The sequence below is a fragment of the Bombina bombina genome, chromosome 7, assembly GCF_027579735.1.
Source record: "Bombina bombina isolate aBomBom1 chromosome 7, aBomBom1.pri, whole genome shotgun sequence".
Lineage (NCBI taxonomy): Eukaryota > Metazoa > Chordata > Amphibia > Anura > Bombinatoridae > Bombina > Bombina bombina.
In genome coordinates, this window is record NC_069505.1 from 271,346,854 (window position 1) to 271,373,624 (window position 26,771).

At 36.7% G+C, this 26,771-nt stretch overlaps 1 protein-coding gene across 1 annotated transcript in view; it reads left to right on the forward strand.

The window, feature by feature from the left end:
* The window catches only part of FGD3 (FYVE, RhoGEF and PH domain containing 3), a 398,102-nt gene that overhangs the window by 321,955 nt on the left and 49,376 nt on the right, over positions 1 to 26,771 (forward strand). Inside the window, exons 13-15 of the mRNA XM_053720753.1 lie at positions 879 to 909; positions 12,546 to 12,647; positions 24,455 to 24,517. Of these exons, the coding sequence (XP_053576728.1) occupies positions 879 to 909; positions 12,546 to 12,647; positions 24,455 to 24,517 (196 nt within the window). The remainder of the gene's footprint in view (positions 1 to 878; positions 910 to 12,545; positions 12,648 to 24,454; positions 24,518 to 26,771) is intronic.

Sequence of the window (26,771 nt, forward strand, 5' to 3'; positions counted from 1 at the left end):
TTAGTAAAAGACATGCAAAGTGCAATCTAATTTGTAAAAGATACACATAAATATACAAACTATGAGCCTAATTTGTTAAAGTTACACAGAAACTGTTAAGGCAAAATCAGAATTTGTAAAATCACAATCCTAAATACACCACTGTATAAAAAAAAAAAATACAACATTGAAAGTGCAACGTTTAAATACAATAAAATGATTTTTGTGAATTGAATGTGAATGTTGGGAATTCACTAAATATTATTGCCAAAGCTGCAGAATGTGTGGTAGTGATTTTCAAATGTTTATGCACATTTTTTTTTAAAAACTATGAATGTTGGCTTCAATTGTTCATTTTAACCGACATAAAATTTTTCCTGAAAATCCGTCATTTAATTTTGAGCAAATGGTAATTTTTAATCAAATATTCAAATACTAATATGATTTTATTGTAAGTCTAACGTTTGAATGTATTCTATTTGAATATGAAAATATTACATTTAATATTTGAATGTTAACATTGAGTATTCAAATGTTAACATTTTGTTTCATAGAAAAATTTATAGATAAACAGAAATAAAGAATAAATGTTAAGAGGAACCTTAGTTCTTCCATTGAAATTGATTAAAACAGGCATTTTCTGATCTCTAATTCATAGCTAGATGAATCCTTTGCCAAAAAAATCAATATTATTATCTCAGAAGCTGAATACATTCAAGGTTCAGTGTGCGAAAGGAATGAAACGTGAAGGAAGCTAAACACATAGATCAGGTTAAAGATCATTTAAAAGTTTAGTTTAAATATAATCTTTAATGTTATCTAATATTAACATGCCCAATGGAAATCTTCAATAGGTTTCTTCAGTTTGATGCATACAAGTTATATTTTCATTTTTTCAGGACGGAAGAAGAAAAGAAAGACTGGATTCAGGTTTGTCTTGATTTTCTAAAATGATTATGTTTTAATATTGATATTGTATTGATTACACACAAATATAATGAGAGTTTCAGGTCTGGATCACAGGTCTACATGAGATATATTACATTTCAGCCCTGTCTTTTTACAGAAGATTAGGAAACAGGATGATTCTCATAAATTAGAAGATACCAATCGAAATATTGTTGAGAAAATCTTATGTGTCTACCACACAGGCTGTCAGCTAAGAATCATAGGAAATATTAGACAGTGCATTTTAAAAACTAAAACTATTTAAATCTGTCCAGATAAACCTCTGTAGTAAATTAATCTAAATTAAACTGTTTGTAACAAGTAATCAAAAAGTCAATTAGGTCCTGTAGTTGTATTATTTTACTAGAAAACAATAAAAAATGTACTAGGGTACTTAGGTAGCTAGGGTGAAAATTGGTAGTCTATTAGTTTAAAGGGACATGCTGAAATTTGATATAACATGTAATCTTTGTTTTACTTACTCTAAATAACTATAGGTTTGATTCCAATCTTGTTCATTGTGTTTGTCGGCTATTTTTTGGCTCCTAATTTGTCTATTTCAACATTTGAGTAATCACAATGTAGAGAATAACACCATTTCTGTATTGGAAAAAGTATCACATTGGATACCGGAAATTTCATCCATACGACAACAGCCATGAACAGCATCGATTTGGGCTATTACAATCCGCTCTACCACAAGTTATCAGCTAGAAATTGACACATAGAATTTAACAGCCAAAGGCACTTGATAAATACTTAAAACACATAGATTAAATAAAAATACACATCTGATAAAAGATAACAATATCGGCTAACAAATGTAATTATGCTCAAACCAAAAAAACAAGATGGCGCTGCCCATACCGACAATAATGACTGCCCTTTTTAATGACAATTGACCACCTAAATAAAAATGATCCTGAACACGTTATCATCGTTCTTAATTACATGAAATGAAAAGTAAATATAAATATAAAAATAAAAATAAAACAGAAGTACAATATATTGACGTGCAAATTCGATACCAATGTATACAGAGGACTTACATTAATACTTTTTGTAATAAAACATAAACAAAAATTCTATCCTATTGCAAAACACACACACACGTACACGTACTCAGTTAACCCCATTAACACTTTATAGGAGGAATCACTCACTGATAGGTCCATGTTATTTGTATGGAGTAAAGAAGATGCAGAGAGAGAGTAGATCATTGTATTTTTTTCAGTCTACCGATTCTGGTGTAAGCGATTAACAACATTGATCTTGTGGGGAAACGGGGAAGAAAAATAATGACAGTTATCAACCTCAGCTGCTTGATGTTGCAAAGATTATGATCAATGTTAAAGAAGGAGGGGGGGAAATGTTGGTTCCCTAAATATTTAATCCACTCAAAGGTGTTCAACATTTGGATAAAGTCCCACATGAGAGTTGCAAAGTGAAAGTTTGTAAGAGCATCATATTCACAGATTATATATATGCACATCTAAGAATGTGTTGACTCTCTTAATATGCTCATTGGCTGAAAGTAATCACCGCCTCTAACAAATGTACAATAATCTACATACTAGATGCCAACAAAGGTGACTTATCGTTAGCAGTTTCCTTTGCTAAGACCATCTAACAATCAATTCAAGCTCCCGTTACTAAGAGCATTTTCTGGCAATATAACAAAGCCCGGCCTGTGACCAAGACCACTGTCTAACACTAATGGAACCTATTTAGTAAAGCAAACAATTGATTTTTTTACTTCCTATGTAAGTCTATCAATATTTACCTAGAAGCCAATGAGTCCACAGAGACTGAACTTTTTATTTTAGTCTGCTTCCTGCCATGGAAACGTCTCTTGTTAGACTATCCATTAAGGTCTATTTTCTCACTCTGAGAATTGAAGATGGTGAAATTTTAACTTCAATGGGTAAAATGAAGAATGCATATTTTGTGTGTGTAGATAAGCTATATAACTCAGCCCTTTCTACCCTAGTTTGTTGCTTCATTAAGTAGCTATGGCTACTATACCATTTCATAATGGTTCCATTCCAAAAACAGTCTATGAAGCCATGGGAGTTTGCAGGGGGCAAAGGGGGACATCTGATCCCCCCTCTGGATTTTCCTCCTCATCTGGAGTAAAATATTTGCAGATAAAAAGAATTTCTGCAGACGCCTGTGTATGCAGCTCTTGGGAGTTTTGACTTTCTTTTCTAAGTCAATCCATTCCACTTCCTTTTCTAAGCCAATCCATTCCACAAGAATACATTTTCTTTTAATTAAAAGGAAATATGAGGGACATAAAAGTTGAATGGAGTAATAAATGTTTAGCTTACCGTTATATTGCTCCCCACATTTATTGAACATTCTTTAGCACTTTATTTTAATAAACACTCAGAGTATCCTACAAAAATAGTCTCCATAATGGCGAAACTTTGTTGATTTATCACTTTACCTATGAATTTGTTATGTATGTGCAAATTTGTAGTCTTTAACAAGGTTATATTTGTGTTTAATATAATTCAGATAGAGCATGCAATTTTAAACATCTTTCCAATTTACTATTATTATTAAATTTGCTTTATTCTCTTATCGTTTTTAAAGGAGCAGCAATGCATTACTGGGAGCCTGATGATAACATCAGATGAGTCACTTAGAAGAGGCATATATGTGCAGCCATCAATCAGCAGCTAGCTTTCAGTAGTACATTGTTGCTCCTGAGAATACCTATGTATGCTTTTTTTAACAAGAAGAACAAGTACATGAAGCAAGTTAAATAATGTAAGTAAATTGGAAAGTTATTAAAAATAACATCCTCTATCTGAATCCTGAAAGTTTAATTTTGACTTTACTGTATCTTGAAGCAAAGTAGGACTAAGCAATATGTAATGTATAGTGGATTTTCAAAACATTATGTATGTATTGGCCAGGAATTGAACAAAGCAAACATGGCAGGTGAGAATTCTACAACTGAACCACCAATGCCTTGATGGTATGCCGCCATCCTTTGATCCTTCCAAGATGATTTCTACTAGAAAACCACACAATAACCAAGCTTTCTAATGGTTTTCAAATGGATTAGAACAAGTTAGTTTAGTTTTAGATAAGTTATTATCGCTCCATAAATTAACAAATAAAGCCAGATTATAAAGGGACATTAAACTGCTAAGTACAACTACAGTACCCACTTGTTCCTGCAGCTTAAAAGTTGGGGAGTGTAGGGTGTTAGAAATAAAAACAGCACTGAAAAGTGCCTTTACATTGCAGTCTATGGGAACTGTGTTCCCATAGATTGTAAAGTAAATATATATGTATATGATTATATACATATATATTTATGTGTTAATATGTGTATAAACACATACATTTATATGTATATTTTCATATACAGTACATATATATAAAAAAATGCGGCCCATCACTTTGCTTCTTACCCCCTTCCCTGCGCAAGGTTTTAATGCTGTCTTTGACGGCATCAGAATGAGGCTTCCATAGGAGCCTATAGAAACACGCTCTTGAGAGCTCAATGCTTCCTAGCAATGCGATTAACTTGTAATACCAGCACACATTATTGTGATGCAACCGATATTTAGCGCTCCACTTGTAATATGGCCCTAAATATTTCATTTTGAATGCTAAGAAGGGTATTATCTTCAAAGAGATCACACAATTCCTGACAATAACTAATCCTAAAACACCCATTTTTTACACTTTACCAAAAGTGCATGAGAATCTGAGGGAGCCTCCGGAATGGCCTATTGTCTCAAGAGTAGGTTTAGTTTTTTTTCTGAGAGTGATTAGATTATCGCTTTCACAATCTAGATTGTATCATCCAAAGGAAATTTCCTTTTTATTGTACTTAATGGAGATCATGATTTATTGTAATGATTTTCTCTTTGTGGCGTATTTTTTTCTTCAACTGCAAGGAACTGCAATGGGTTGCAATGTTGACTCTACATATGGAATTTAGTAAGGAGAGTATTCATTTCCTTGATATTAGGATTTAAAAGGTTGCCATGACCTACAGGTTGATTTGTAAAGAGAATTGATCACAATAATTTGTTACATTATGACAGTGCACACCCTGTATAACTAAATAATTATTTACCTAAAAGTCAATTCATGAGGGTTAAACAAATAGTGAGGAATGATAAATTAGTGGAGACTAGACTGGAAGAGATGGCTAAACCCAAGTTTCCTGATAGAAAAGGAAAAAAACAACAAATTATGGATGTTTCCAGGGATATTTTACTAAATCCAAATAAAACTAATCAAAATGAGAAGCATTAAAACAGATTGGTGTTTTTTTCCCAATTTAATAATAAGAGCAGGAGAATTTTAAAAATCCTTAACAAACAACATGGAATAACTGCATTCTTGTGATCCTACAATAACAGAATTTCAAATGCCACCAATGGCAGCGTATAGGAGGTCTCTTAGTCTAAGAGATCTTTTGATAAGAGATTATATAGGTCCAGAAAGTGTACTTGAAACAATTTTTTTATTAGTTTTATTAATATTTTAAAAATAGATAAATACAATACAATAAGAAAATACAATGGTGCTTTTCAGGTGTTTAATTTAACATGGTTAGATTAGGATACAGGTAAAATCAAATCATGGCCACAATTTAGGCATAAAATAGGGTGCACTTATGAACTAAATTCTAGGTAGTACTATAAATCCATCCTTGACAGCCATTAGATTATATACCAAAGTATCTGAAACTCCTAAACTAGGTCAGATGTAAGAGGTGTCCAAGACTGAACTATATATAGAAAACTTTATGTATTAAGGGTTAAGGGTCCGATCTGCCATCTGTTATAATTTGGTGGGTCAGTTTTAGGCCTTGTGGTACATAATCTAGCGTTCCCAAATATGGAGGAACTGATTTAATAAATCTGCTGACATGTTGGACATTTGGTAGAGGTATTGTATTTTCCTGATAATAGAAGAGAAGCTAGGAATTTCAGTTTTCCAAAAATGATCTATGGAATGTTTGGTGGCATTACAAATTTGTTGTTTACAGATGATAGTCCTACAGTGGGGCTGTGTAATAGAGCTTGTGAGGTACTTAAAATAATTTGTCTTTAAAAAATTATGCTTAATAACTTTGAGGTCTGTTCCAAGATTTGTGAAACTGCATTGTACTGCCAACACATGTGTATGGATGTTCCTTAATCGCCACATTTGTGGGAGCAGTTCTTAGAACCAGACCCTCTGCTCATGTGTAATCTAGAAGCGTGTAGGTATCATACAAGCGCTATCTTCAAAAAATGTTCTTTCAGGCTCGCACTAATGGAGAAGGAGCAACCCTTCGACAATGTCTCATACCATTTATATAAAGTCCAATTTAGGTTAACCTCTGCTTCCCAGGACTGGATACATTTTTCTTTATTATCTGAAGATGATTTATTAAAAAATGGGTAAAGCATGGCTATAGAGCCCCTTGGCCTTCAAATATTGTTAAGAAACAAGGAGGGGGGGGGGGGGGAATGTAAAACATCCTAAACCCAGGCTCTAAGCTGGAAATAGTTAAAACAATTATGTTGATCTGTGGGGTCTAAGTCTCTACATTGAGAAAAAAGGCATAAGGGAGTTATGAACTAGGACCTCTGCTATTCTATAGAGGCCTCTGTTAGCCTATTTGTTCAGTACCAAGTTGCCAAATAATCTAATGGAGTCACTCTAGATCTTTCTGATATTAACAAGTAATTATTTTTTTTAATCATCCTAAAGATGTAAGGTATGTGCCACCGTTTTACCTGCAACACAGAGTTTGCGATTTATCTACTTAAGTGTCCATGTGGCATTTTATATGTAGGTTAAACATCAAGGAGGGTCCAAGATTGGACCACAGAACACAAATCCAAAATTAGAAATGAAAATAAGTCACTGGTAGCCTGCCATTTTTTTGAAGCAGGACATTCTGTGAGCCAACTTAGATTTCACATTATTGAACATGTTGCTGTAGATAGACGTGGTGGTGGCGTAGAATGTAGACTTAAACAAAGGGAAGCATTCTGAATCTTTCAATTAGAAACTAGGGTCCCCTTAGGCATTAATACATATTGGGATCTTTCTAGGTTTTTGTAAGTTAGGGTTACAAATTCCTAAGTTGCTTTTATAATAAGTTCTGGTATAGCAAGTGTTAATGAAAGGTGGGGTAGTCAGTAACTGGTGGGCGGTACAATGGGTTGGATGTTTAAATACTGGCTGTGTTTCTGTGTATTTTGGATGCATGACTAAGGAAATGTAAGTCTGAAACAACATTGTATTTATTTGTTTAACTTAAAAAAAATTATATTTTTGGAGGGCTGCTGCATTTGATTATTTGGATACTGCTTAATTAAGTTTTCAAGAGTACTTACATTTTCAACATAATTGCCTTAAAGGGATATGAAACCCAACATTTTTCTTTCATGATCCAGATGCAGCACACAGTTTTAATAAACTTTACTATTTACTTCTATTATCAAATTTGGTTTATTTATTGCTGAACACATCAGGTAAACCAATAACAAGAGGCATATGTGTGTATCCACCAATCAGCAGCTAATGCGTTGCTGCACCTGAGTCTACCTAGGCTTTTCAACAAAGGATACCAAGAAAACAAAGCAAATTAGATAATTGAAGTAAAGTGGAAAGTTGATTAAAATGGCATGTTCTGAATCATGAAAGTTTTTAATTTTAACTTTAAAGGGACATTAAACACTTTGAGATGGTAATATAAAATTATAAATTGTATATATAAAAACAATTTAGCAATATGCTTTCATTATTTATTTTGTCCCCTTTTCCCCAGCTCCCATTTTTTTAAAGACACTAACGGCTAGATTACGAGTTGTGCGTTAGGGTTAAAAAGCAGCGTTGAGAGTTCCCAATGCTGCCTTTTAACGCCCGCTGGTATTACGAGTCTTGAAATGACAGGCTCACTGCTCACTTTTTTGGCCAGACTCAGAAATACCGCAAATCCACTTACGTCAATTGCGTATTCTATATTTTCAATGGCACTTGCATAGCGCCAGTATTACGAGTCTGACAAAAGTGAGCGGTAGACCCTCTCCTGTCAAGCCTGATACCGCATTTTAAAGTCAGTAAAGAGTTTTACACTACAACGCCGTAGCATAAAACTCTTAACTAAAGTGGTAAAAAGTACGCTAACACCCATAAACTACCTATTAACCCCTAAACCGAGGCCCCCCACATCGCAAACACTAAAATAAAATTTTTAACCCCTAATCTGTCGAATCCGACATCTCCGCCACTATAATAAATATATTAACCCCTAAACCGCCGCACTCCCGCATCGCAAACACTATTTAAATATTATTAACCCCTAATCTGCCAGCCCTAACATAGCCGACACCTACCTTCATTTATTAACCCCTAATCTGCCGACCTCAACGTCGCCGCCACTATATTAAATGTATTAACCCCTAAGTCTAACCCTAACCCCCCGAACTTAAATATAATTACAATAAATCTAAATAAAATTACTATAATTAGCTAAATTATTCCTATTTAAAACTAAATACTTACCGATAAAATAAACCCTAAGCTAGCTACAATATAACTAATAGTTACAATGTAGCTAGCTTAGGGTTTATTTTTATTTTACAGGCAACTTTGTATTTATTTTAACTATGTACAATAGTTATTAAATAGTTATTAACTATTTAATAACTTCCTAGTTAAAATAAAGACAAATGTACCTGTAAAATAAAACCTAAACTAAATTACAATTACACCTAACACTACACTATAGTAGTGGACTTCAATCCTATTGGCTGATCCAATCAGCCAATAGGATTGAGCTGGCATTCTATTGGCTGTTCCAATCAGCCAATAGAATGCAAGCTCAATCCTATTGGCTGATTGCATCAGCCAATGAGATTTTTCCTACCTTAATTCCGATTGGCTGATAGAATTCTATCAGCCAATCGGAATTGAAGGGACGCCATCTTGGATGACGTCATTTAAAGGAACCTTCATTCAGTCGTCGGACGAAGAAAGAAGAGGATGCTCCGCGTCGGATGTCTTGAAGATGGACCCGATCCGCGCCGGATGGATGAAGATAGAAGATGCCGTCTGGATGAAGACTTCTGCCCATCTGGAGGACCTCTTCTGCCCGGCTTGGATGAAGACTTCTGCCCGTCTGGAGGACCACTTCTGCCCGGTTGGGTGAAGACGTCTCACGGTAGGGTGATCTTCAAGGGGTTAGTGTTAGGTTTTTTTAAGGGGGGATTGGGTGGGTTTTAGAGTAGGGTTGGTTGTGGGGGTGGTGGGTTTTAATGTTGGGGGGTATTTGTAATTTTTTTTTACAGGTAAAAGAGCTGATTACTTTGGGGCAATGCCCCGCAAAAGGCCCTTTTAAGGGCTATTTGTAATTTTAGTGTAGGGTAGGGCTTTTTTTATTTTGGGGGGCTTTTTTATTTTGTTAGTTGATTAGAGTAGGTGTAATTAGTTTAAAATTCTTGTAATTATTTTATTATTTTCTGTAATTTAGTGGGGGGTTTTTTCGTACTTTAGTTTTTTCTTTTTAAATTGTAATTAATTGTATTTAGGTTAGGTAATTTATTTAATTATAGTGTAGTGTTAGGTGTAATTGTAACTTAGTTTAGGTTTTATTTTACAGGTAAATTTGTCTTTATTTTAACTAGGAAGTTATTACATAGTTAATATCTATTTAATAGCTATTGTAAAATAAATACAAAGTTGCCTGTAAAATAAAAATAAACCCTAAGATAGCTACAATGTAACTATAAATTATATTTAAGCTAGCTTAGGGTTTATTTTATAGGTAAGTATTTAGTTTTAAATAGGAATAATTTAGTGAATTGTATTAATTTTATTTATTTAAATTAAATTTAAATTGGGGGGGTTAGGATTAGACTTAGATTTAGGGGTTAATAACTTTATTATAGTGGTGGCGATGTTGGGGGCGGCAGATTAGGGGTTAATAAATATAATGTAGGGTTCGGCAATGTTGGGGGCAGCAGATTAGGGGTTCATAACTATAATGTAGACGGCGGCGGTGTCCGGAGCGGCAGATTAGGAGTTAATAATATAAAGTAGGTTGCGGCGATGTAGGGGGCAGCAGATTAGGGGTTAATAAGTGTAAGATTAGGGGTGTTTAGACTCGGGGTTCATGTTAGGGTGTTAGGTGTAGACATAAAAAGTATTTCCCCATAGAAATCAATGGGGCTGCGTTAGGAGCTTTACGCTGCTTTTTTGCCGGTGTTAGGTTTTTTTTCAGTCGGCTCTCCCCCATTGATTCCTATGGGGAAATCGTGCACAAGCACGTTTTACCTGCTCACCGCTAGGTGAGATTCTTTCACCACCCAGCCATTTTCGAAATCCACCTGGATGCAGCGAAGGCAAATGGAGCATTACAAAAGCAACAACTAACCGTCCGCATCAAGTATTAAAAAAAAAGCTAACCGTATTAACCCATACACCGCAAACCCCCACTTCCCTAAATAATAAAGTAATTAACTCCTTAATCACTTAACCGTCAACCACCCACATCGGAATACACCTAATTACCCTATTAACCTCTAAACCGCAAAACCCCCACATCGCAATAAACCTAATTATCCTATTAACCCCTAAACCACAAAACCCCTAAATCGCAATAAACCTATTTACCCTATTAACCCCTAAACCGCAAAACTCCCACATCGCAATAAACCTAATTAACTTATTAACCCCTTAAACTGCCAAAGCCCACAAAGCAAATAACTATTTAAATAACTAAGTACCCTAACCTTACACCCCCTAACCTAACACCCCCTTAAATTAACCCAAATTACCTAAACTAATACATTCTAAAGTTACAAAAAATAAAAAAGGCTATCATAAGAGAAAATAAAAATCAAATTACCAAATTTAACAAAATTAAACCTTATCCCTATGAAAATAAAAAAGCCCCCCCCCAAATAAATACACCCCATACTCTAAGAATAAACTACCAGTAGCCCTTAAAAGGGCTTTTTGCAGGGCACTGCCCCAAGATAATCAGCTATTTTACTAAAATACACAAAGTCCCACCTAACGGTAAACCCCTCCACCACCCAAAATAAAAGAACCTAACACTAAAAAACCTAAACTACCCATTGCCCTGAAAAGGGCATTTGTTTGGGCATTGCCCTTAAAAGGGCATTTAGCTCTTTTACTGTCCATCCCTAATCTAAATAAAACAAACCCCCCCAAAAAAACTTTCAAAAACCTAAGTCTAACCCCCAGGTTGCTACTCACCGTTCCTGAAGTCCGGCGGAGAAGTCTTCTTCCAAGCGCGACCTCTTCTTCTTCCAGGAACATCCTACGCGGAGCTGAAGACTGATGACCGCGGAGCTGAAGACCGGCGACCCTGGAATTGAAGACCAGCAACCGCGGAGCCATGGAGCGTGGAGGATCCTCTTCGTACGATCTCCGCCGTACACTGAATAGTGAATTCAAGGTACGCGATTAAAGATGGAGTCCCTTGAATTCCTATTGGCTGATTTGATTCTTAAAATTAAAATCAGCCAATAGGATGAGAGCTACTCAAATCCTATTGGCTAATATGATCAGCCAATTCCGAAAATGGCAGTGTGGTTCCATCACCACTATAGACTGCCCTTCAGAAAATGGCAGGGTGGTTCGGTGGTTCTGTCACCACAATAGACTGCTCTCTGGGCAAGCTTTCCCACTAGTAATAAATAAATACAATCAAGAATGAATGAATACATAAATAAATACAATTAATGAATTAATTTTCCTTTTTTCAAAATTAACATGATAAAAATATGACAATGTTGATAGATTTTATTTATTGTTCCATGAGTGTTATTTTTTAATTTATTATGTATTTAACTTTTCCAAAAGAGTGCAGCAAAAATCAATAGAAACGGCAGCCATAAGTTAGCTAATCAATAACAAGAAATAATTAATGTCAAACTAAAAAGATGTCCAGACACAGAATGTGGGTTAACTGTTTTAACTGCCTAACTATTATGGTTTAGGAATACTTTACAAATAAGTGTGGGTGTATATATATATATATATATATACATACACACAATTCTCAAATATGAGGTCTTGTTGTGCAAAACTTTCAAATTTTATTGAACATATTTGGATAAAACTCCATCCAAAAAGTTGAAGTTTCCGCTTGTAAGTTAAGCCTTTTTCAAGACCACATTATCTTTTTTTTAGATGACATTTTTTTTTCTCATCTAAACAAGATACTTAACTTTCAAGCCGAAAAGAGAGAGAGAGCGAAAGAGAGAAAACAGAGAGAGAAAAAGATAGATACAAAGATAGATATTAGTAGCACCAGCTACAACTTTTAATTTAAGATTAAGTTGCTGTCCAGCTTTTCCTCTGCTGCTCTGAAAACATTTCCCACTTGAAAAAACGGGGAAAAATGAGATTACCTGTAAAAAATATCAGATAAAACAAAATAAACATTTTTTCAGGACAACTGATTCAACTGAAACAATTGTGTGGCCTGTTTACATATATGCAGAGATGCTTCTTATTGTAGAATATTTATTTAATTGTGCTGTTGAAAGTTAATTATTAACATCTGTCATAGTTTTGTTTTTATATATAATCTATATTTTTGCCTTTTTTATTAGGTTATTCAAGCCACATTTGAAAAGCACAAGCAGAACAGTGAAACATTTAAAGCGTTTAATAGCTCATTTTCTCGAGAAGATGAACATTGTCCAGACTCACCTGTAAGTACCAATAAGCTATAATAATACAGACCTCAGAACTGTCCCGGATATTTCAGGATTGTCATGGTTTGGTAAATCCACCCACTTGTTCTTCCCGCTGCTTTCCCCATCAGGACAAATGTACTGATCTACAGGGAATGTCCTGGCTCTGACTATGCGCAAACCATGTCCAGTCTTACCGATTATCTCACCCCCTCCCGTAGTGACTCCATCCATAGAACACTGGTGGGGCATCACACACAAGTTTCCCTACCAACCTCTCCTGGAAAATGTCTGGGAAATGTTCGGAAATATGTAATGTTCCCATTAAATACTGTAGAAATGCAACGAGCAGTAAAAAAATTTAATGGCATTTTAAAGGTTCCTTCTATTTTAACCTGTATCATATGACAGCCATCAACCAACCACATACTTATGTGTAGACACTGTGAGCTGTGCACATGCATAGTAGAAGCTGGTTCCTCAAAAAGTGTGCATACAAAAAGGCAGTGCAGAATTTGATAATGGAAGTCAATTGGAGAGTTTTTTTTAAGTTGCATGTTCTATCTCAATCGTGAAAGTTTAATTTTTACTTTAGTAGAACCCACTTTTTTCTTTGCCTGCTTTTTTAATTTTATTTTTTTAATGACAAATCTTAGGGGCAGATTAGAGAGGAGAGACATAATAATTTCATATGTATTATATAATATGTTTATTTCTATATTTTTATTATTTCCTTTTTGTAGTGTCTCTTTTTATATTAGTTATCCTGTTATTTCCTTTCTTATTAATAAAAAAATAATCTACTGCTCATTTGAAATTTGAAGTGCAATTGCATTCTCTTTTTCTTAAGTAGTTGTTGATTGTGTAATTTTATTTAAATAGTCCTTTAATTGAAGTATATATTGTGTTTCCCAAAATGAGAGTTGAAGTTATAGTCACAGATATCTGGATTCAGTTGTTCTAATGATACAATGGAGTCTCCAACATTGGCATATGGGGAGGGGGCATTTCCATGAATCCAACCTATCGGCTAGATTATGAGTCTTGCGTTATGAATAAAAAAAGCAGTGTTAAGCCTTATAACGCTGCTTTTTTACTACCGCTGCTATTACGAGTCTTGCAGATTTAGGGGCACCACACACTTTTTTGGCCTTACCGCAAATCAACTTACGCAAATTGCGTATAGTCTTTTTTCTATGGGCCTTCCATAGCGCCGGTATTACGAGCTTGTCCTGGGAGGCCAAAAAGTGAGCGGTACACCCTATCCCGTCAAGATTCGTACCACATTTTAAAGTCAGTAGTTATGAGTTTTACACTACAACGCTGTAGCATAAAACTCATAACTAAAGTGCTAAAAAGTACACTAACATCAATAAACTACCTATTAACCCCTAAACCGAGCCCTCCCGCATTGCAAACACTAAAATTAAATTATTAACCCCTAATCTGCCGCTCCGGACATCGCCGCCACTATAATAAACATAGTAATCCCTAAGCCGCCGCACTCCCGCCTCGCAAACATTAGTTAAATATTATTAACCCCTAATCTGCTGTCCCTAACATCGCCGCCACCTGCCTACATTTATTAACCCCTAATCTGCCGCCCCCAACGTCGCCGCCACTATATTAAATTTATTAACCCCTAAATCTAAGTCTAACCCTAACACCCCCTAACTTAAATATAATTAAAATAAATATAAATAAAACTTACTATTAATAACTAAATAATTGCTATTTAAAACTAAATACTTACCTGTAAAATAAACCCTAATCTAGCTACAATATAACTAATAGTTACATTGTATCTATCTTAGGGCTTATTTTTATTTTACAGGCAAGTTTGTTTTTATTTTAACTAGGTAGAAGTTACTAAATAGTTATTAACTATTTAATAACTACCTAGCTAAAATAAATACAAATTGACCTGTAAAATAAAACCTAACCTGTCTTACACTAACACCTAACCCTACAATTAAATATATTACCTAAATTAAATACAATTAACTAAATTCAAAACAATTAGCTAAATTAAAAAACCCCCCCACTAAATTACAGAAAATAAAAAACAAATTACAAGATCTTAAAACTAATTACACCTAATATAATAGCCCTATCAAAATAAAAAAGCCCACCCAAAATAAAAAAAAACCCCTTGCCTAAACTAAACTACCAATAGCCCTTAAACGGGCCTTTTGCGGGGCATTGCCCCAAAGAAATCAGCTCTTTTACCTGTAAAAAAAAAATATTTTTATTGTGGGTGGGCTTTTTTTTATTTTGATAGGGCTATTAGATTAGGTGTAATTAGTTTAAAGGTCTTGTAATTTATTTTTTATTTTCTGTAATTTAGTGTTTGTTTTTTGTAATTTAGCTAATTGTTTTGAATTTAGTTATTTGTATTTCATTTAGGGAATTTATTTAATTGTAGGGTTAGGTTAGGTGTTATTGTAAGACGGGTTAGGTTTAATTTTGCAGGTCAATTTGTATTTATTTTAACTAGGTAGTTAGTAAATAGTTAATAACTATTTAGTAACTATTCTACCTAGTTAAAATAAATACAAACTTGCCTGTAAAATAAAAATAAACCCTAAGCTAGATACAATGTAACTATTAGTTATATTGTAGCTAGCTTAGGGTTTATTTTACAGGTATGTATTTAATTTTAAATAGGAATAATTTAGGTAATAATTGTAGGTTTTATTTATATTTATTTGAATTATATATAAGTTAGGGGGTGTTAGTGTTAGACTTAGGTTTAGGGGGTTAATAAATATAATATAGTGGCAGTGACATTGTAAGGGCAGATTAGGGGTTAATAAATGTAGGTAGGTGGCGACGATGTTATGGGCGGAAGATTAGGGGTTAATAATATTTAATTAGTGTTGGCGATGCGGAAGTACGGCGGTTTAGGGATTATTATGTTCATTATAGTGGCGGCGACGTTGGGGGCGGAAGATTAGGGGTTAATAACATTATGTAGGTGTCAGCGATGTGGGCAGCAGATTAGGGGTTAATAACATTATGTAGGTGTCAGTGATGTGGGCAGCAGATTAGGGGTTAATAAATATAATGTAGGTGTCGGCGATGTTGGGGGCAGCAGATTAGGGGTTCATAAGTATAATGTAGGTGTCGGCGACGTTGGGAGCAGCAGATTAGGGGTTAATAAGTATAATGTAGGTGTCAGCAATATCGGGGGCAACAGATTAGGGGTTAATAAGTGTAAGATTAGGGGTGTTTAGACTCTGGGTTCATGTTAGGGTGTTAGGTGTAAACATAACTTTTAGTTTCCCTATAGGAATCAATGGGGCTGCGTTACTGAGCTTTACGCTGCTTTTTGGCAGGTGTTAGACTTTTTCTCAGATGGCTCTCCCCATTGATGTCTATGGGGAAATTGTGCACAAGCACGTACAACCAGCTCACCACTGACTTAAGCAGCGCTGGTATTGGAGTGCGGTATGGAGCACAATTTTGCTCTACGCTCACTTCTTGCCTTTTAACACCGGGTTTCTGAAAACCTGTAATACCAGCGCTGTAGGTAAGTGAGCGGTGACAATAACGTGCAAGTTAATACCGCACCCCTCTTACCGCAAAACTCGTAATCTAGCCGTATGTTTTTTGTGCTGGGCTGTGATGGGAGGGATGGGACTTACATGTCATGGGCAAAGTCCAGGATTCCCATGGACCTGACTAATTGTTTTGTGGTCAGGGCCAGGCGGGCCATCCATTATGCTGGGTGGTACTCCTCCAATGTCCTTCAAAAGAGAGAGAAGCAAACAAATAATGGAGTTGTGCGAGACAAGCATAACAGTGATGTGTATGAAACAGTAATTACCCTTTAATGAGCTCAAACTTAATTCATTTTTGATAACTCAGTACAAAACCCCTCTTGGTAATGCAAGGTACTGGAAATGAACTGGTTTTATTTTGAGCCAGTTACCACCATCTTACAATAATGTACTGTACTTGTATCACAAACCACCCCTATGTTTATGTTTATATCTATATATAATCAGATATATAAATTATATTAGGACTTAAGTTCTAAGTCTAAGGATCAATATTGTGCAAAATGCTTATATATGTACATCATACATGTACCTTATAATGTCATCTAGAGATCAGTTTTTGTTCCAAGAAGCTAGGACCATCCTGAGCTGAGATATTGTTTTTTTTTTTTGTAAACATTTGTGTAGCTGACATTTGTTTTCTGCTATTACACAAAGAAGGCTGCTGTGGTTAAACCAAATAAAAAAATGGTGGTTTTGCAATACCAATTCATAGAGGTCATAACTTGGAAAAATTTTAAGGAAAACTAAAAATGGTCACGCAACCAACTTTACAATTATTAGACCAGGACTACTTGAGATGGACTGACCCCCCCCCCAAAAAAAAGGTACAGGAGCTATCACATCATTAATTTATATTTATATCTCCACATTCCCACATTGTATATTTATAACTCCACAGGAGCTATTTGCAAACAATTGAATGTCCTCCAACAGGTAAAGGGGTTCATTGACAATTTTATAGTGCACTGTCCCATTTAAATACGAAAAGTTGAAGGCCTAGACTCAAACAGGTTATTAGCATTTAAATGGATATGAAACCAATTTTTTTTTTCTTTCATAATTTAGATAAAGCTTGCAATTTTAAATATTTTTTTAACTTCAATTATCAATTTTGTTCTTTATCTTGGTATCTTTTGTTGAAAAGCAGGGACGTATGGAGCCGGCTCATTTCTGGAGCACTATATAGCAGCAGTTTTGCAAGAATGTGATCCTTTTGCAAGAGCACTAGAGGGCAGCACTACTTCCTGCCATGTAGTGCTCCAGCTGCCTACCTAGGTATCTCTTCAACACAGTAAATCATGGGTGTGAAGCAGATTTAGATAATAGAAGTAAATTGGCATTTTTTTACAATGATATGCTCTGCCTGAATCACAAAATATTATTCTTTCTAATGACACGGTGAGTCTGCGGATCATCATAATTACTATTGGGAATATCACTCCTGACCAGCAGGAGGAGGCAAAGAGCACCACAGCAAAGCTGTTAAATACCACTCCCCTTACCCACAGCCCCCAGTCATTCTCTTTGCTTGTATCAGTTACAAGGAAGGGGTAAAGTTAGATGTCTGATTCTTCAATCAAGAGTTTGTTATTTTTTAGCTGTAATCCACTTCAGTCTCTTCAGTAGAGCAGTGGTGGCTTTTAAGCTTTTGGGAACTGGGGGGGGGGGGGTATAATCCATTCTGTGCCTCCCAGGTTGTGAGCTGCCCTGTTGGTAAAAAGACTATGTAGGTTTACGTAGTCTCTTTCTTTCTGTATCCACAGGTCCATGTTAGGAAGGAAATCTTTCAAACCTAGTGAGCTGCCTTGCTGCCGGGCAGATTATTATGGAGGTAAGTGCTGTTTTTTATTTTTTTGAGGGTGTTCAGAAAAAAATGGCACTTATGGGGTTGACTTTTGTGGCAGTTTTATGGGGCACTGTTAGAGGGACTGTATGTTTATGGCTCTGTTTGGGAGTGTTTTTTACACTCCTTATATAGCTCATTACATTTTTTTAATTTTTATTGAGAGGCTGTGTTGTGTTTGTCAGCCGTAGACTGCTGGATGATTATTTTGGCATTCTTTATTCCTCCCGGTGACTGTTTGTTAGTAATGTCGGCCGGGAGGTGTTTGCATATGCCCACGATGGGCGGAGCTTCGGCGGCACGAGTTTTGCGTGCTCTTTTAGGAGGCAGGGGAAGGAAGTTTGTGTTTGTTGGGTTTTCCTGTCGGCTCCTGTGCTGGTGCATGTGCGGTCTGTCTAAAGTGTGGGTAGTAGCAGTGGGAGAGTCCGGATCGTCTCTGCTACGTTGGTTATTACTTTAGTCCGTGGGAGGTCAGGTAAGCACCTCAGCAAGTACTGTTAGAAAAAAATCTTAAAGTAAATATTCTCTATAACTCACACTCTGCCTCTTTATTAAACAAATTATCCCAAAATTAATTTGTAAGTAATATATTTCAAACAGGTATAAAGTCTGGTGTAAACAATGCTGGTGTGGTTTAAAATAATTATCTAACTTGAAATTGTTGCAAATGAAATAGGCACTATGTGATATTGCTAAAAAACCACTTCACTGCAAATGTCAGCTGTTTTAACCTTTAATCAAGTCAATACAAATTCCCAAATACTCTCTAATCTAAATGACTCATGTAAGACTCCTAGGAGGTCTATGCATTATGGATATATAAAAAATATTATAAAAAAATATTATTCAATATGGGTACAAACAAGGTGGTTAACTTAACTCAGAGATCAAATTTCTATTTTTAGTCTTTTAAAATAGAAATTTGGTCTCTGAGTTAATTTAACCACCTTGTTTGTACCCATATTGAATAATATTTTTTTATAATATTTTTTATATATCCATAATGCATAGACATCCTAGGAGTCTTACATGAGTCATTTAGATTAGAGAGGATTTGGGAATTTGTATTGACTTGATTAAAGGTTCCACACAGAAATCAGCTAACAGCTGACATTTGCAGTGAAGTGGTTTTTAGCAATATCACATAGTGCCTATTTCATTTTCAACAATTTCAAGTTAGATAATTATTTTAAACCACACCAGCATTGTTTGCGCCAGACTTTATACCTGTTTGAAATATAAAGCACCTCAGCAAGGCTTGTTGAGGTGCATAGGTGCTGCAGGGGTCAATTTTTAAATTCTATTGTATAATTTCTGTGTGAATTGTTTAACGTTCGTTTCCTAAAGGGATGGTAACGTTTAGAAAATATTTTTTTTTTTTTTTGGTTGCTGCCTTGATGCTAATGTGGAGCCATCTATCCCTTTCTGTTCCTCAAGTATAGAGAGAACATTACAGTATAGGGATAGATTTCTTGATTCAGAGCCTTTATTTTCTAAGGAGAGTGTTGTTCAGGAGTCTCCTGTTCAAGCTGTTCCGCAGCTTTCTCCCCAATCATCCCAATCTCAATCCTCTTCTCATGCAGTGCCCTGCGTCTCGTCTCAGGTTGGTTTTTCATAGCAGGATATGGCTACTCACATATCCACTGCTGTATCTGAGGCTTTGTCTGCTTGTCCTGCTTTGCAGGGGAAGCGCAAAAGGAAGTTTAAGGGTTTTGACTCTGTTGGAGTTATGTCACATGTTTCTTCCCATAAGTCTGAGGAAGAAAATTCTTCAGTAGCATCTGAAGGTGAAATTTCAGACTCTGATAGTGTAATTCCTTCTGCTGATTCTGAGGTGGTTTCTTTCAGATTTAAGCTGGAGCACCTCCGTTTGTTACTTAGGGAGGTTTTAGCTAACTTGGATGACTCTTTTGATGTTCCCTCCATGGCGGAAATTTTTCCTGTTCTGGATCGGGTTTCAGAGATTATTTCTCGGGAATGGGAGAAGCCTGGAATTCCTTTTTCCCCTTCTCCTATTTTTAGGAAGATGTTTCCTATTGCGGATTCTATTAAGGAATCTTGGCAGACAGTTCCTAAGGTAGAGGGAGCTATTTCCACTTCGGCTAAGAGGACCACTATTCCTATTGAGGATAGTTGTTCTTTTAAAGATCCCATGGATAAGAAGTTGGAGGCTTTGCTTAATAGGATTTATGTTCACCAGGGGTTCCAATGGCAGCCTGCTGCATGTATTGCTACGATTACTAGTGCGGCTGCATATTGGTTTGATGCGTTGTCTGATTCTATTCAACAGGAGACTTCTCTGTAGGAAATTCAGGATAGAATTAAGGCTTTAAAATTGGCCAATTCTTTTATTGCGGACACTTCTTTGCAAGTCATTAAGTTGGGAGCAAAGATTTCTGGCTTTGCTGTTTTGACACGCAGGGCTTTATGGTTAAAGTCCTGGTCTGCGGATGTATCATCCAAATCTAAGCTTTTATCGATTCCTTACAAAGGGAAGACTTTATTTGAGCCTGGTTTGGCTGAAATTATTTCTGACATTACTGGTGGGAATGGGCATTCTTTTCCTCAGGATAAGAGAAATAAGCAGAAGGGTCGTCAGAGTAATTTTCGTTCCTTTCGTAACTTCTCTGGTAAGTTTTCCTCTTCCAAAAAGGATCAGTCCAAGCCTTCTTGGAGACACAATCAGTCCTGGAGCAAGGGGAATCTCAGCGGTCTTGTTACCTCCTCCCACAAAGCAATCTAAGAAGCTTGCCGCTGATTCAAAGTCAGCATGAAGGGTCTGCCCCCTTTTCCGGGAATGGATTGTGTGGGGGCAGGCTGTCTTTTTTCGCTTAAGCCTGGGTTTGAGATGTTCCAGATCCCTGGGTGATAGATATTGTGTCCCAGGGATACAGGTTGGAGTTCAATAATTTTCCTCCCAGGGGCAGGTTTTATCTATCAAGGTTATCTGTAGACCAGATAAAAAGAGAGGCATTCTTAAGTTGTGTTCAGGATCTTTCCGACATGGGAGTGATCGTTCTTGTTCCAGTTCAAGAACAGGGACTAGGTTTTTATTCCAATCTGTTTATTATTCCCTAAAAGGAGGGAACTTTCATACCCATCTTGGATCTCAAGTGTGTAAACAAGTTTCTCAGAGTTCCATCTTTCAAGATAGAAACTATTCGGTTAATCCTTCCTCTGGTTCAAGTGGGTCAATTCATGACTACAGTAGATCTAAAGGATGCATATCTGCATATTCCCATTCACAGGGATCATCACAAGTTTCTGAGGTTTGCTTTCCTAGACAAGCATTTTCAGTTTGTGGCTCTTCCTTTTTGGTTCTGGGTGCATTGTTGGCAGTTCTCAAATTGCAGGGGGTTGCGGTAGCTCCTTATCTGGACAACATTCTAGTTCAGGCACCATCTTTTCAACTAGCAAACTCCCACACAGAGTTGCTGTTGTCTTTTCTGCACTCCCACGGTTGGAAGGTGAATTTAGGAAAAATGTCCTTGATTCCGGCTACAAGAGTGGTATTCTTGGGAACCATTATAGATTCTCTGGAAATGAAGATCTTTTTGACAGAAGCAAAGAAGTCAAAAATGTTCAATTCATGTCTGGCTCTTCAGTCCTCCCCTCAGCCATCAGTGGCTCAGTGTATGGAGGTTATTGGCCTAATGGTCTCAGTCATGGACATCATTCTGTTTGCTTGGTTCCATCTCAAACCTCTGCAGTTATGCATCCTGAGACAGTGGAATGAAGATAATACGGATCTGTCTCCAAAGATTGTTATAGATCAGGCTGCAAGAGATTCTCTTCCGTGGTGGTTGTCTCAGGATCTTCTCTCCCAGGGAACCTGTTTTTGCAGGCCTTCCTGGGTGTTTGTGACCATGGATGCCAGTCTGCTGGGTTGGGGAGCTGTCTGGGGTTCGTTGAAGGCTCAGGGTCTGTGGACTCGGGAGGAATTGGTTCTTCCTATAAATGTCTTAGAGCTGAGGGCAATCTTCAATGCTCTTCTGGCCTGGCCTCAGTTAGCTTCAACCCAGTTTATCAGATTTCAGTCAGACAATATAACGTCTGTGGCTTACATCAATCATCAGGGAGGAACTCGGAGTTACTTGGCAATGAAGGAAGTAGCCAGGATTATTCAGTGGGCAGAGGCTCACAATTGTTGTCTGTCTGCGATCCACATTCCAGGGGTAGACAATTGGGAAGCGGATTTTCTGAGCAGACAGTCTTTTCATCCGGGGGAGTGGGAGCTTCATCTGGAGGTGTTTTCCAGTTTGATTCTCAAGTGGGGTCAACCAGAGTTGGATCTTATGGCATCTCGTCACAATGCCAAGCTTTTGAAGTACTGTTCGAGGCCAAGGGATCCTCAAGCGGTTCTAATAGATGCTCTAGCAGTTCCTTGGAAGTTCAGTCTGGCATACGTGTTTCCTCCGTTTGCCCTTCTTCCTCGAGTTATTGCTCGGATCCCACAGGAGAGGGCATTGGTAATTCTCATTGCACCGGCGTGACCTCGCAGGATCTTGTATGCAGATCTGGTGGAGATGTCATCCTTTCCACCTTGGAGTCTTCCGTTGAGGAAGGATCTTCTACTTCAGGGTCCCTTCCTTCATCCAAATCTCATTTCTCTGAAGCTGACTGCTTGGAGATTGAACGCTTGATTCTATCTAAGCATGGTTTTTCTGAGTTAGTTATTGAGACTATGATTCAGGCGCGTACACCTGTGACTATAAAGATGTAATACAAGATATGGCGTAAATATCTGTATTGGTGTGAATCTAAGGGCTACTCTTGGAGTAGAGTCAGGATTCTTAGGATTTTGGCTTTTCTCCAGGAGGGTCTGGAGAAGGGTTTATCTGCTAGTACCCTGAAGGGTCAAATTTCTGCTTTATCTATTTTGTTACATAAGCGTCTGGCGGATGTACCAGATGTTCAGTCTTTTTATCAGCCTTTGGTTAGAATCCGGCCTATGGTTAAATTTTTGTCTCCTCCTTGGAGTCTTAATTTAGCTTTGAGAGTTCTTCAACAGGCTCCGTTTGAGCCTATGCATTCTTTGGATATTAAGTTGTTAACCTGGAAGGTTTTGTTTATGCTTGCTATCTTTTCGACTCAAAGAGTTTCGGAGCTCTCAGCGTTGCAGTGTGAAGCTCCTTTTCTTGTTTTTTATTCGGATAAGGTAGTATTACGTACTGCTTTAGGTTTTCTTCCTAAGGTTGTCTCAGATAAGAATATTAATCAAGAAATTGTTGTTCCTTCTTTGTGTCCTAATCCTTCTTCTCATAAGGAACATTTGTTGTACAACCTGGATGTAGTTCGTGCTTTGAAATATTATTTACAGATGACTAAGGATTTTCGTCAGTCTTCTTCTTTATTTGTTATCTTTTCTGGGAAGCGTAAGGGTCAGAAAGCTACGGATACCTCGCTTTCTTGTTGGTTGAGGAGTATTATTCGCTTGGCATATGAGACTGCTGGTCAGCAGCAGTGTTCCCTCTAAGGCCAGTTTTGTGAACAGCCCAGCAGTAAAACAGTTAATAAGGTAAGCACACCTTGTAGTCTGCATTGTGTAGTGTTTGCTAATTGCTGTATTTAACTATTTCACTACTGGGCTGCTCACAAAACTGGCCTTAGAGGGAACACTGGTCAGCAGCCTCCTGAGAAAATCACGGCTCACTCCACGAGGGCTGTTTCTTCTACCTGGGCTTTCAAAAATGGTGCTTCTGTAGATCAGATTTGCAAGGCTGCCACTTGGTTATCTTTACACACTTTTTCTAAATTATACAAATGTGATACTTTTGCTTCAGCTGAGGCTGTTTTTGGGACAAAGGTTCTTCAAGCAGTGGTGCCATCTGTTTAGGTTAACTGTCTTGTCCCTCCTTTTTCATCCGTGTCCTCTAGCTTGGGTATTGATTCCCAATAGTAATTAGATGATCCGTGGACTCACCGTGTCATTAGAAAGAAAATGAAATTTATGCTTACCTGATAAATTTGTTTCTTTCTTGACACGGTGAGTCCACGGCCCGCTCTGTATTTTCAGTTTATTTTTACATAAACCTCAGGCACCTCTGCACCTTATATTACTTCCTCTCTCCTTTCCCTTTGGTCGAATGACTGGGGCTTGTGGGCAAGGGGAGTGGTATTTAACAGCTTTGCTGTGGTGCTCTTTGCCTCCTCCTGCTGGTCAGGAGTGATATTTCCAATAGTAATTATGATGATCCATGGACTCACCGTGTCAAGAAGGAAACAAATTTATTAGGTAAGCATAAATTTCATTTTTTAGGGTTTTGTTTCCCTTTAAAAGGTTGCTTTAAAATAAGTGACTATACCAAATACTGTGAAGGAATACTTAATTGTAGTGAGATATTTAATGCTGTATTTATTTTTGTGTTGGAAAAAACAATAAAAAACTAAAATGTCTGTTATTTTCTCTTTTCCAGCTTGCGACACCAAGCTCATTTGAGTCAACCCCAGGATCGGATAGCTGCAGTTCCCCTGGAGGAGTAAGTGTTACACTCCCTTTGTTATTGTGTGTCTTATGCATAATTGTTCATGTGCTGTTGATTTTCTTCCCTAGTCACTGGCACCCAAAGGGTAAAAGGATATATTTGTTTATTACTGGCACCCAAAGGGTAAAAGGATTTATTTGTATGTTACTGGCACAAAAAGGGTAAAAGGATTTATTTGTATATTACTTGTAGCCAAAGGGTAAAATTATTTATTTGTATATTACTTGCAGCCAAAGGGTAAAATTATTTATTTGTATATTACTTGGAGCCAAAGGGTAAAATTATTTATTTGTATATTACTTGCAGCCAAAGGGTAAAATTATTTATTTGTATATTACTTGCAGCCAAAGGGTAAAATGATTTATTTGTATATTATTGGCAGCTAAAGGGTAAAATGACTGCTCGGTTGTGCAAAATATGCACAGTGGGATCAAGAGTGGGGGCTAAAGTAGAACTTTGGGGGGGCATTGTGTGACCAACAGATTGTCTGGTATTTTTGTGGAGGACAGCTGGTAACCCTATATATACGTATGTTTGCATAATATTAGGTTTAGGCAATAAAACACACTATAGTCATCAGCAGGTGATACACACAATGTTCCTGTCTGCTCCAATAAAGGTCCAGTCTACTTGAAAATGTTTATTGTTTAAAAATATAGATATTCCCTTTATTACCCATTCCCCAGTTTTGCATAACCAACACGCTTATATTAATATAATTTTTACCTCTGTGGTAACCTTGTATCTAAGTATCTGCAGACTGCCTCCTTATTTCAGATCTTTTGACAGACTTGCATTTTAGCCAATCAGTGCTGACTCATAAATAACTCCATGGGAGTGAGCACAGTGTTAACTACATGGCACAAACTAGGGCTGTCTAGCTGTGAAAAACTGTCAAAATGCACTGAGATAAGAGGCGGCCTTCCAGACATAAATTACCATACGAGCCTACCTAGTTTCATTTTCAATAAAGAATACCAAGAGAACAAAGCAAATTTGGTGATAAAAGGAAATTGGAAAATTGTTTCAAATTGCATGTTCACAGTACATACGCAGCAATCAAAGGAACCTAAGCTCTTTGGATGGTGCAGGCTGTGTGAGAAGCCCCCATCTTAACTGGTTATTATGGGCCAGAATATGTGGCAAAATAATTTATTTTTTCGCTAGAGAACTAACAGCGCTCAAAGTAAATAATTACCACTTATATTACAAGTTGAAAGTAAAATGTTAGCTAACTTCAGGACTTCCCATAGATTTCTATGGGACACCCTGAAGAAATGCCTATTAGTTATCCCTTGTGCGCTAACCCAACACTGCGCTAGATCAACTTCACTAAAGCCGAAACGTGCGTTATGAATATTTTGCATTCCTATGTTCTTCACATAGAAGAAAATGTTCTTTTTCTTTTAAAATATTTACTGTATTTCTATATGTATCTGAATATATGTTGAAATATATATCTATACCTACATATCTTTATAAATATACATAAATATATATTTGGGTTTCCTGTAATTTTAATGAGGGGGACATAGGGGCATATTTATCAAGCTCTGTATTTATCAGGCTCGCCAGAAACACAAGTCTAAAGAGCGCTGCTCCATAACCTGTCTGCCTGCTCTGTCAAGGTGGACAGAACTTGCAATTAATCAACCCGATCGAATACGATCGGGCTGATTGCCACCCCCTGCTAGCAGCCGATTCTGCAGGGGCGGTATTGTACCAGCAGTTCATCAGAACAGCTAGTGCAATGATAAATGCAGACAGTGTACGCAATATTGGATCATGTCCACTCGCACGTTTATAATTAGGCCCCATAGTCTGGATCATGTTTGACACATTGAGACATTTTTCTTATCAGTATGAAATACGCACACAGTGAATCCGTTTTTTCATATTATTCCACTCTGAGGTAAGATCATACAGGTTCATGTACAGAGAATAATTTGGTTGAGTGCAAACCACTTACTGCAACAAAGTAAATGTCACTCATAAAAAGCATCTAGTACCACAAGCATTTTTTATGCAGCAGGTAAAAATAAACAGATGGCTTTAAATTATTATTATTAAAGGGACACTGAACCCAATTTTTTTTCTTTCGTGATTCAGATAGAGCATGCAATTTTAAGCAACTTTCTAATTTACTCCTATTATCAATTTGTCTTCGTTCTCTTGCTATCTTTATTTGAAAAATAAGGCATCTAAGCTATTTTTGGGTTCAGACCCTGGACAGCACTTGCTTATTGGT